The sequence below is a fragment of the Pan troglodytes genome, chromosome 19 (genome assembly GCF_028858775.2).
Source record: "Pan troglodytes isolate AG18354 chromosome 19, NHGRI_mPanTro3-v2.0_pri, whole genome shotgun sequence".
NCBI classification, from domain to species: Eukaryota; Metazoa; Chordata; class Mammalia; order Primates; family Hominidae; genus Pan; species Pan troglodytes.
In genome coordinates this window covers 60,890,001-60,902,803 of record NC_072417.2, presented here as the reverse complement: position 1 = coordinate 60,902,803, position 12,803 = coordinate 60,890,001, and the positions used below count along the sequence as shown (strand labels likewise).

Below are 12,803 nucleotides of genomic sequence, written 5' to 3'. Positions count from 1 at the left end.
GGTCAGGCTGGTCTCGAACTCCTGACCTCGAGTGATCCACCTGCCTGGGCCTCCCAAAGTGCTGTGACTACAGGTGTGAGCCACCACGCCCAGCAAAAAATTTATTTCTTTACCCATGTAACAAACCTGCACATGTACCCCCACTCTGAACCTAAAATAAAAACTGATAAAGAAAATAAATAAATAAAAATAAAAACTTGTCCAAATAGCTTTTAAAAGTTTATTTCTTCCTTGGCATCCTCAGCCACAGTGTTCACAGGTGTTTTTCACAACAGCGAATTCAGCGAAGTCTCTCTCCAGTGTATTTCATTCCCTGTAAGATGAGACTTTGACCTGATATTGTGACAGTCACACAGGACCTGCCTACATGAATACATAGGGATGAAAAACCATATGAAAGAACCTGCACACTGCAAAGGGCAGAGGCTTGTGGGTACAAACTCTCCTGCTCTAGGTGAGCACATGGCCCAGGGAACCCCAGCAGACATTCTCTGGGTTGGGCTTATTCCAGCAAGAATCCATTGTCTATCTCTCATATATGCTTAGCGCAATGAAACACAAAATTCCACAGAAGCAGCGTTTGTCAGGCAGGTGCTCACCTTGAGCCGCAAACACGAAGGTAGCTGGATTTTTTTTTTTTTCATTTTTTTTATGACAGTATAAGTGTTACAGTTCAGCATAAACAGATTTTTATTGGATTTTTTTCCCAGAAATGATATGTTTACAAAACACATGAATATAATTTTTAAAATGGATCTGAGCAAGGACATATTGAAGGTTGTTAGAGTTTGCAGTCCCTTTCTTTTCTTTTTCTTTTTCTTTTTTTTGAGACAGGGTCTCACTCTATTGCCCAGGCTGGAGTGCAATGGCGCGATCTCTGCTCACTGCAACCTCCACCTCCCAGGTTCAAGGGATTTCCCTGCCTGAGCCTCCTGAGTAGCTGGGATTACAGACATGTGCCACCATGCTTGGCTATTTTTGATGTTTTTTTTTTTTAGTAGAGACAGGGTTTCACCATGTTGGCCAGGCTGGTCTCGAACTCCCGACCTCAAGTGATCTGTCTACCTCGGCCTCACAAAGTGCTGGGATTACAGGCGTGAGCCACTACGCCCACCCCCTTTCTTTTTTTCAAAAAAATCAAATTATGTGTGGAACAACCTGTGGCCTGAATAACATGGTAGCTGGACATGGGATGAATTGATACAATATTGCAGATGACTGTATTAGGAATCCTGCAGCCCACCACTGCCTCCAACAAGACCTGCATGTTTGGTAATGTTTATTTTTAGAAGCAAAAGTGGCTGGCGATTTAATTTAAGCAGAACAACTCAAACATGTGTTCCACTTAAACTAAGATAAGATGTCATTCCATTTGACTGTGTTTTCATTTCTATCATTCGACCGTCCTTCCAAACTGATTTTACTATGAGTAGAAACACAAAATTTCCAAGAAAAAATATTTTAAAAAATAACAGGAAACATATTTTGAAATTTCTGTCTTCTTGATTCAAATGAAAAAGAAAGTATGACATAGCCACACATACTTTATTGTGTGTGTCAATTAGGAGAAAACATTTTCCAGATTTTTCTGTCAACAAACCTATGCGGACAACATGTTTTGCCTCCCTTGTAGTTAAAAAAACTTGCTTTCCTCTTTCTTCAACTTCTCTTCCCTTAGTACTGGCATCCTCCCTGTTTCTTTGGTATCCTTATCAAATTCACTGTCATTAAGAAGCTCTCTTTTATACTAGAGTGTCAATGGTTGATATCTTCAGTAAGCATTATCTCACTTCGAGGTACTGGCATTTTAACAGGAATCAAAGGCTAAAGCCAAAGGTGTTTAGTAAAAGGTGAGATGTGGAGGGGTGGGGATGGAAGCTTTCCCTGGACAACAATCTCCTGAAGTCCAACCCAGAGGCAGGGTGTACATTGTGAGCGTCAGTGCCTGGCTTGTTTGCCTGTGCAGATGTGGCAGCCATGGAAACTGGCTAGCATATGGACACCTTGCCTGGGGCGCCTGGTGGGAGGTGTCCAGAAACATTCCTGAAGGCTTGTTCAGCAGGGCAAGGAGCAGCTCCTGTTTTCCAAATGCTCTCCGAAGCCTCGGGTTCCAGGAAGCTGTGTTGAGAGTGCCGACTGCCGTTCTGTGCCTGCTGCTTCTCGGTGAATTCCAGGCGGGCTGCCGTGAACCTGCTCATGGCCGTGACCGACACAGCCAGGCAGAGGGCGAAAGAACCCCAGGCAAGGCTGTCAACAGAAGGCACCGTTAGGAAAGGGCTGAGGGCTGTGATTCCAGGACTTCCTGTTTTCTCCAGATTGGGGGTCAATCTGGAGAAAACAACAGCTCCTCGTTCTACTCAATTTGGACCTGCATTTTGGATCACAAATCCCAGAGTCTAGTCAATGTATTGTTTAGCCCAAGGGTTAAGAGAATGGATTCTGGAGTCACTGTGCTGGCTTTGCATCGTGGCCCCACCTTGTATTAACCATGTGACCTTGAGCTGGTTGCTTTACCTCTTTGAATCAGTTCCCTCATCTGCAAAGCTGGAATAATATTAATGCTGCCACCAGGGTGGCTGTGAGGAATTCAATGAGTGAATGCGTGGGAAGTATTAATACTTAGTATAGCATCTGCTGCATAGAAGTTTACAGATTATTGCTGTTGGCTCTAACCCAGGACAGTGGCATTGGTGTCATTACTTTTTTTTTTTTGAGACAGAGTCCCTGTCTGTCGCCCAGGCTGGAGTGCAATGGCATGATCTTGGCTCACTGCAACCTCTGCCTCCTGGTTCAAGCAATTCTCCTGCCTCAGCCTCCCAAGTAGCTGGGACCACAGGCATGCGCCACCACACCCGGCTAATTTTTGTATTTTTAGTAGAGACAGGGCTTCACCATGTTGGCCAGGCTGGTCTTGACCTCCCGACCTCAGGTGATCAGCCCGCCTTGGCCTCCCACAGTGCTGGGATCACAGACATGAGCCACCGCGCCCGACCAGCATCATTATTCTTATATCCCCATCCAGGCTGTAAGTCTGTTGCATACTGAGATGATGGGCTACACTTTTCATCCTTCATAGAACCCAGCACTGTGTTGGGAACATGGTAATTAGCATCTGCTTTATACCAAAGGGTGTTCAAATGTTTGCATTATTATGAGATAAAGAGAAGGGCTGTGTGGTGGACAAAGAACAGCCTACAGAAGAAAAGCAAAATGTAGGGCTAGCCAGAGACACTTCCCAATGGATAATAATAAGATTAACAATAATAACAGTCTTGTATGTATGCCAGGTGCTGTGATGGGCACCAGATTATCTAACTGAACGCCTCACAGCGACCCCCTGATGGAGGCACTATAATTATCTCCATTTTACAGATGAGGAAACTGAGACACAGAAGTTAAGCAACTTGTCCACGACCACCATTTAGAAAGTGGGACATCCTGGATGCGGCTGCAAACCCTGTGAGTCCAGGTACTGCTGGCTGACTTGCGAGACTTTGCTGCCTCCTGATGCTGTGGACTTGGTTAACCAAGGACACATGTCAAGGTTCTGGTTTGGGCCTGGTCTTGCTTCGTGTTTTCATTAAGTAGGTGATTATTTTGGTTTAAATGAGGGCAGAAACTCATTGCATCTCTCCACACCCCCACTGAAACGAGAGTAAAGGGATGTGTACTAGTGTGAACACACAAGGACAAGGAGAATTGGAGAGGAGACATGAGAGTACGGAAACGGCTGGGAGAGGGATGACTAATTTATGGAGTGAGGGATGTGACACAGAAAGTGTCTGCAACGAGGGCCACCCACAAGACAAGAAGGATGCCTGTTATATCAGCACTGCTGAATCCTTGAGAGGTGCAGAACCTTGAGGCACAAATACGGCACAAAAATGCAGCCCTTTCCCCAGTCTCCTCCTTACCACAAACACCCCATCCCACCTCCCTTTCCCCCAGAAGAGCAAAGTTTTATTCTCTGGAGAAGGTGAACGGAAGGAAAGGCTCCAGATTCAGAGTCAGCAGGCCCACTGGAAGGCAGGGAAGGGGGCTGGTCTGAAAATGGGATTGTATGGAAATCTGCACAGGAGTGGGAAGCTGTCCAGCCCTTTCCTATGCCTAACCTCAGAAATTATCAGCCAGGCATGTGAGCTTACTCCACTTCCTGCGGATATTGGATGATTCCCTTCTGAAGACACTGACAGGTTGTGGAAAGAACCTCTACAAACCGATATTTGTATGTGTTTTTGTGGAGTGGAATTCCAAGATAAAATAGATGGTGCCATACCCAATCACATGCCAAAACAACAACAAAAGAGCCTACCAGTAGATCAATACCAACCCTGCTCCAGAGCTTCCAATTATCCTTGACAATCAAAGATGCCAACGTTTGGGGGAAAGGTCCAACAACAAAGCAGGGAGGGGAAAGAATTCTAAAGGAAAGAGATAACACAAGGAACAAAAGAAAACAGCAACAAAAACCAAACCCTTCGATTAATATCCTCAGAGGAATATGAGAAAAGAAGATGCTGTATCAATAAAGCAAGATCAGGATATTATGAAAAAGGAACAGCTGGAAAACAAGGAAGAGCTTGGAAAATTAAAATAAGTCCAAAATAAGAATTCAATAGAAAGGCTGGAAGACAAGTAGAGAAAAATTTTCAGAAAATATAATAAAAAGAGAAACAAAATATAAAGAAAGTAATAAGATCCTTGAATAATAAACCCAAAAGACCTAATATCTAACTAACAAGTGTTTTCTAAAAGGAGAACAAAAAACTGACGAAAGGAAATAATCAAAGAAATAATACAAATACAAAAATCACCATAATTCCAGGACATGAATATTCAGATTAAAGGCTCCCCGCCCCCACCCCAAGCACATAGATGAAGGATGAATGTGGAGAAAAGAGGATCCTCGCCAAAGGACATCATCATGGCATTTCAGAACATTGGTCATAAAGAGAAGAAAATAACAGGCCACCTACAAAGGCACATGAATCAGAATCGTGTTGGACTCTTGACAGAAACTATGAATGCTGGAAGAGAATGGAGTACGGCCATCAAAATTCTTTGGGAAAATCATTTCCGGCAGAGAATTCTGCACTGTGCCAAACGATCGATCAAGTATGGAGTATTGAATTTCCAGGCATGAAAGGAGTAAAATAATTTATGTCTCATTGGATCCTTTCTTAGGAAGCTGCTGAAGGAGGTACTCCCAGAAAAGGTAAACTAAATAAGATAATTCAATGGGACCTAAGAAATAGCATTCCAAGATAAGGGAGTGGTGCAGGGAAGTCTCATGATGATAGCTCTAGACTGCAACGAGCCTGAAACAGGGCAGGAAGACCGAGGGCTTTGGGGGTTTGGAAGTGAAACTGAGAAGCTAATCTGATTAGGTCCACCAAACCTAACCTGCCCTGCTTGCTTTTGGTTGCTTGCTTTCTTTCGTCCCCATATAGCTAAAAGCCACGCCACTAAACTCCTGGCTTCCTTACAGATAACATTTCTGATGTACACGTCACCATGGTAATGGCTGCTTGTTTTTCAGGAACTTGGGGCAGCTCCTATCCAGTTCAAACTGGTTGAGACCACTGATCCTTCAGCTGATCCTGTGCAAGTGCCTGAGAGGTGGCCTTTTGATGTCAGAAAGCCAAAAACTCTACCCTTAGAACATGCTAATGCTACCATTTTCTGAACATGCATCCTGTGAAGAGCCATGAACCCTGACTATGCTTGCACAGATCACTAGTGACTTTATTTTTCCCCATTGCCAATCACCTTTCCTCTTGCCTTAGACCACCCTGCTTCTCTAACCCATAAATATCCCCAAGTCTTATCTTCAGGCAGGCTTTGAGAGCTGTTCTCCCACCTCCTTATTGGGCTGCCCTGTGAATAAATGTTTTATCTGCCCTGTGAATAAATCTTTTGTAAGACCCAACATCACAGTAACTGGTTTACTAAGCACAAACAGAGTGAACTGGGTGGGTATCAGAAGGGTGGCACAGGGAGAGAATGGAATTGATAGATTGTTACGCTTAGTACTATTTGATTTTTAACAACCATTTACATATACTTCTTTTCCTAAAAATTAAGTAATTGAAAGTAATAGAAAACAAAAACAAAACAAAATGATATTGGAAACAAACAGACCATTCTTCAGGCTCCTTTAGTGTTTGGAATTTGCTTCTATCCACAGCAAAAGGAGGGCAGTACAAATTGGCCACGGTTGAGAACCCACCTACAATTCATCTGAGCCCTGCTGCAACTACACTCTCAACTGTGTAAGGTGCCAGTGATAGCCCCTCAGAACCAATAGCACTAATTCAAAGGGGGGTAGCTAAGTGACAAACAGGTGGAGGGACAGGTGCCCAGAGAAACATTTGTAAAAATTAACATCTTCAGACTGGGAAGACGAAGACTAAGAAAAGTTCAGACTCTAACAACTCACGAAGCATATGGCTCACAGTAACACACATGCGTTCACTGAATCCTAGAATAGTAGGGTGAGGGAGTGAGCCCTGAACGTGTTATGTGTTTTACAAAGAGGAAAGTAACATAAGAGGTTGTTATATAAGATGAAAATGTAAGTTATGTACATCTATTTTTAAGATACGATATGCTTCAGAGGTCCACATCAAAGAGAACCCCTGTGGTCTTGGATAATATGGTCGAGTCAGTTAGAGACAGAATTCCCATGTCGTGACCTTGTCTTTGCATTAGAAACAGGGGCTGGGTCTCCCCCAGTTGAAGTATTTATTAGGAGTTATAGATCAAGACACTTCCTCCCACACTGTGTTTAAGAACTGATCATCAACAATGTCTCAATTTCTCGGGGACTTTACTATGTGCAAAGAGTTTTATAAACATAATCTCTTTAAATCCCTGTACAAACATTGGAGGCAGGTATCCTCACTTTATCGATGAGGGAATTGGGCTACAGATGGGTCACAGAATTAACCCAAAGTCACAATACTGGCAGATGCCAGCACTATGACCAAGGTTGGTCATCCTACAAAACATGTGTATGTTTATGTGCATCTCTCCTGATCCTCCAGGACTTCAGCACCATGACCAAGCAACTTACCAATATGACCAGCCATAGTCCCAGGTCTGAGGCTTCCAATCTTCTGGTCCAAGGTTCACAGTGATTTGAAAAATGGCTGTGTACATCATGTGGGCCACCATGCCTAGAAGCCCTGCGCAAGGAAAGCTCTGTGAGTCACAGCTAAGAAGACAGATGATGGAAGAACTCTACGCGGTGTGAGTTGGCTGTAAGGAGCTCTCTAGCATTCATAAAGTCCTTTTGATGTATCTGCATGTATTCATCCTTAAACATTCCGCTGGACATCTCTTTCCCACAATTGAAACTGAAGAGACATCCAGAAAGACACAATCGGGGAGCACCTGTCAGAACCTGGGTAGGAGTCTCCATGGCCTGGTTCCTTCCTAAGAAGATCAGAAATTGGATTTTATCATCCCATTCACTGAGGATAAGACTTGAGGGAGGTAGGCATGGTGGCATGCACCTGTAATCCCAGGTACTCGGGAGGCTGAGGAGGGAGGATTGCTTAAGCTCAGGGGTTTGAGACCACCCTGGGGGGACCTCTGATTGAGAGGTTCCAAATAAATAAATAAGTCCCAAAATAAGTAAAATAAAATAATTAAAAGGGACTTTAAAAAAAGGACTTAGGAAAGATGCAGTACATTTAACAAGCACAACAATGATGTACAAATTGGCCTGCTACATGATGAACTTAACATGAGTAACTTTTCATATCCAGTTTGAGGACTAAAGGAAGTCATTTGTTCAGGGTTCTTTCTCCCTGGAAAGGCCCACTTAGGAGACCCGATTAAGTGGCTTTAAAAGTTGCTTGGAGAACACAGAAGTAGATCTAAAAAAAAGGAGTTCTTTATTTTTATGGAATATTTGTACCAAATGTTGATACTTTTTTAAAAACTACCATGTATTACTTCTTCTATACTAGGTGCACTCTTATTTAGTCATCGCCAAAGTGTCTTGAGATACATTACAGTGTTCTGTCTTAGAGAAGTAACTTGCCTGAGGTCATACACCCATTAAGGAGACGTCTGCACCTGGGCAGGATCCCATGCCTAAGTACTGCTTTCAGTGAAGTGATGTCAGCTGTCAGAGCCAGGGCACCCTCTTCCCTGGTTGTGACAAAGACAAACGGATAAATTTCACTTTCTATCTGTGCCTAGCCCCTTTTCATCTGTCACCCTAAGAATATTGTCTCCAGCCAATGGAATTCATTGGTGACTTATCCAGGGGACCACCTGCCCTGCTCAAATGGCCATTGATGGGAAAGAGCCAGCCTGTTCTTTGGTAATGAGCATGTCCAGTCTGACACTCTGCTTTCCCTGTGGGGCAGCCTGTTCCAAGGATGCTGTTGGAAAGTACCTGCCAGCACCATGAAGATGGCTACCAAGGCATCCACCCTGAGCCAGTCGAACCCAGGGCTGCGACAACTCACTCTGGAGCCCAGGAGGATGGCGCTTGTCAGTATCAGAACGATATCCAGGACCTCGCCCCCGATGGACAGCCACAACACACCTGCCAAAGAACGGGATGTTGGAAACGCTGGACATTTCTAATTCAGAAATACTAAAATGTTCAATCCTTTGATTTAGTTCACTTCTAAACAAAACATGAAAAACAGACACGCTGGAGTGAAAATCACAGATGCCTCTGATGAATCTTAGCTGGCAATGGAAAGGCACTCCTCAGGGCTGAAAGAGACGGTCGTAGGGATTGCCCGTAGCTGAACGGGCGGTGGGGTGGGGGCGGGGAAACTAAGCAAAACCCTGCTGTGAGGATATGAGTGGTGCTGGGGGTCTCCATGCCCTAGCTCAAAAACTACCATTGTGTCTGGAGTTGGTTCCTGCCGGTGGGTTCATGGTCTGGCTGACTTCAAGAACGAAGCCACAGACCTTCGCGGTGAGTGTTACAGCTCTTAAAGGTGGCACAGACCCAAAGAGTGAGCGGTAGCAAGATTTATTGTGAAGAGAGAAAGGACAAAGCTTCCAAACCATGGAAGGGGACCTGAGACGATGACTGTGGCGGGCTGGGGTGGCCAGCTTTTATCCCCTTATTGGCCCCTCCCATGTTCCGTTTCTGTCCTATCAGAGTGCCCTTTTTCCAATCCTCCCCGCTATTGGCTACTTTTAGAATTCTGCTGATTGGTGCATTTTACAGAGTGCTGATTGGTGCGTTTTACAAACCTCTTTAAGACAGAAAAGTTCCTGATTGGTGCGTTTTACAAACCTCTTGTAAGACAGAAAAGTTCCCCAACTCCCCACTTGACCCAGGAAGTCCGGCTAGCCTCACCTCTCACCATGATGTTTTGATTTTACCAGAAGATATCATCTTTGCCTTTTGCAAGAAAAAGCTACACAAACATGGGGGTGGAGGGTCTGTAAGTTGGAGAGTCCTGTCTGCAGGTACCAAAACCTCATTTGTTTCTGTGGAAGCCACTTGTTTACTTCCTGGAGAGGATCCCACCTGTGGCTTCAAGGAACTCTGTTGCCAGTGGAGAGCAATGGAGAAAAGGGACAGAAAAGGAAATTCATCTTTGCGAAAGGACTCCTCTAAGGCAAGTTAGGTAATGGGGACACAGCAATGAATAGACGTGATCCATACCTTCACAAAACCTCTACTCCAGCTGGGAGAACAGACACTAAGAAAGTAATTACAAAGATACTGAGTGTTAGGGAGCTTTAGAGAGAAGAAAAAACTGCTCTAGGCAGTGGTGTGCTGAAGCTTATCTCACAGCTCTGTGTTCATCTTGCAACTGAGAGCTGCATTCATCTTGCAATTGAAATTGGCTATGGTGGGAATATTTACACCATGGAACACGGCCAGTGCTGCCAATCAGGGCTTCCCATCCACCCTACAAAGTTGGCTGTTAAACATTTGCCAGCACACCACTGGCTATAGGGCACAGGAAGAGAGCCTGTGGTTCTAGCTTTTGGGCTGGACTTCATGGAAAAATCATCAATGACTCCCTCATCCTTTCCCCTATTCCCAATAAAACTATAAAAATAGTCCAAGCTATGAGGAGTGCTAGTGGGCAGAGTGTGAGTAAGGTATTTACCTTGTTCTTCAGCTGGCACTACACTCCGGAAACTCCTACACTTTTCATCTGAAAGATAAAGAGAATGCATCCAGAAGTGGGTTACACTTCACAACCAGGGGGCAAATGGTGAATTTCTAGCCCCTTAACTGGATGAGGAATGGGGAGTGTGCAGACTGCTTTACTGCTCAGGGACATGAGCTGCTCCTCTGTGTGGGAGCCTGATATAATCCACCCTATTGGACTCTGGCTTGGCCACGTAACACTCTTTGACCAATGAACTGGGAGCAAAAATGAGATGGATCTGAGCAGCTTTAAGAGCCAGTGTCTTTTCCCTTGGTTCTTGTTCCCTTGCTCTGTAATCCCAGAGGCCCATGTCAAGAGGAAGTCTCCATCAGCCTGGGTCCCTGAATAGCTACAATGAGGACAGACCCCTTGCCAACCTGAAAATTCTATACAGAATGAGCTAAAAATAAATGTGTTGGTTTAAAGCACTGGAATTTGGGGGGTTGTTTGTTATTGCAGCCTAACCTATCCTCTCTGGACTAATACTGCAAGTCTTAGACCAGGGATTCTCAGCTTTGGAAATAGCATTCATTATGGTATGAATCTAAAATAATTGGCTTCTTGTTGAAGGGAAATGATCAAAGTTCGCAATTTATTTTTAAACGAGTGAGAGAAGATTCAGAGCCATGTCTGTTACTAAGACTCAGCAGGTGAGTCACGCATTCGCTTGCATTCCGTCATGATTTCTTGACTCTGAAAGGGAGGAATCGTTGTGTGTGTACCAGGTATTGGGCAGAAGCCGCCACCAGACTCATTTATGTGTTCCAGGGGGATAGATACTCTTTGTATGTGAGTGTCATCTGTCGGGTTGCACACATCAGGTGAAAAATCTTGAGCCACAGCCTTAGATATGCAGTTCCCTTTAAAATTCTAAGTCCATGGATATCCACTTGGTGTGAAGATGTAAACAAATTCTGGTTTAGGGGGTGACAGATGGAGGATTGAGACCATGGCAAGTCACCCTCTGGGGTCCTGTCCCAGCTGAGTGTCCTGCACTCTCTCTAACACGTCAGCCCAAAATAGAATCATAGACTGTCGAGTGGGAGGAGCCTGGGAAATCATCTGGTTCATCCCCACGCAGTTTACGGGAGTGCGTTCAAGGGCCTCTGAGGGAAAGTGACTTGCTCAAGACAGCGTAGGTAGAGGCGGTTTCCGTGTTAGAGCTCAGGGCTGCAGAGCCCGGGCCCAGCTCTGTCCTGCTACATCACTGACTTAATGCAATCAAGGAAAGGTGCCGGGGGTGCAAAGATGCCTGAGACAAGGGAGCCGCCCCCAGTCTGATCCTGGTGGGAGCTGAAGCACAGCATGTTTTTTTCCCATTGACTCTTCAAAGGAATGGCATTCTTATCACCATCCAATAGTCACTTATCACTTATCACTTATCACTTATCCAATAGTCCCCACCTTAGCCTTTCTTTGAAGATTACATGAAACAATACTTAGGAAACTTCTATCACAGTTCATACGCATTTAAATCTTATTAGAATATAATGAGTTCTATTAGAGCATTTTTGCAGTGGTTAGCATGAACTATTATTTATTTCCAGACTCTAAGCAACCCCAAGGGCAAGGTTCATGCCAGCTACCATTGCTGGAAGGTTCCAGGAACAGAGGGAGTTTAGGGAGCATCTGTAGACTTCAAGAATTTTTTTTTCTTTTATAGGAGAGAAAATCCCAAGTAATTTAATTTTCCTATTCAAGAACTCTCTATGGCTCCCTATTTCCCCTAGCATCAAGTCTAAATTCCTCCTGTTAGCTTTTATGTCCTCTCTCCATCAACCTGACTTCCCAACACACAGCCCATCTTTTTGCCTCCCCAGCACCACCCAGCATTCACCTTCCCCCTCCTCAGGGTCCCATAGTATCTTAGTCCTGTAACAAATTACCATAGATGGGGTGGTTTATCAACAACAGGAACAGCTTTTCAGATCTGGAGCCTGGAAGTCTGAGATGCCTGCGTGGTGGGGTTCTGGTGAGGGCCCTCTTCCAGGTGCAGAGAGCTTCTTTTATTTTTTTTATTTTTTGAGACAGGGTCTTGCTCTGTCACCCAGGCTGGAGTGCAGTGGATCACGGCTCACTGCAGCCAAAATCTCCTGGGCTCAAGTGATCCTCCTATCTCAACTTCCCAAGTAGCTGGGACTAGAGGTGCACGCCACCACACCTGGCTAACTTTTTTTTTTTTTTTGGTAGAGATGGAGTCTCACTATAACTCCTGGGCTCAAGCAATCTGCCCACCTCAGCCTCCCAAAGTGTTAGGATAACAGGCATGGGCTACCATGCCTGGCCAGCAGACAGCTTTTTGTAGTAACCTCGCACGGCAGAAAGAGATCTGGCTTGCTCTCTAGCCTCTTCTTATAAGGGCACTAATTCCATACGTGAGGGCTCCACCCTCATGACCTAATCACCACGCAAAGGCCCCCACCTCCTAATACCATTACATTGGGGTTAGGGTTTCAGCATATGAACCTGGGGAGGGGACACAAATATCCAGTCACAGCACATGGGAAGGATGATATGTGTGCAAGCATACGCTTCTGGCAGTGCATGTCTAATGCTTATAAACCTTAACATTTGCCATGCCCATCCTCGTGAAATTCCAAGTGCCCGTGGGCCTCATTCCTTCACACTTCTGTATCACCCCTCTGCTGAGCTATA

At 44.8% G+C, this 12,803-nt stretch overlaps 1 protein-coding gene across 1 annotated transcript in view; it reads right to left on the bottom strand.

Annotated features, from left to right (window-relative positions):
• Positions 1-210: 210 nt before the first annotated feature.
• Positions 211-12,803, bottom strand: part of GSG1L2 (GSG1 like 2) — a 21,379-nt gene continuing 8,786 nt past the window's right edge. The window contains exons 2-5 of the mRNA XM_016932397.3: positions 10,104-10,151; positions 8,411-8,563; positions 7,076-7,187; positions 211-2,247 (exon numbers count right to left, since the gene is read on the bottom strand). Coding sequence (XP_016787886.3) covers positions 1,989-2,247; positions 7,076-7,187; positions 8,411-8,563; positions 10,104-10,151 — 572 coding nt within the window. The 3' untranslated portion in view covers positions 211-1,988. The remainder of the gene's footprint in view (positions 2,248-7,075; positions 7,188-8,410; positions 8,564-10,103; positions 10,152-12,803) is intronic.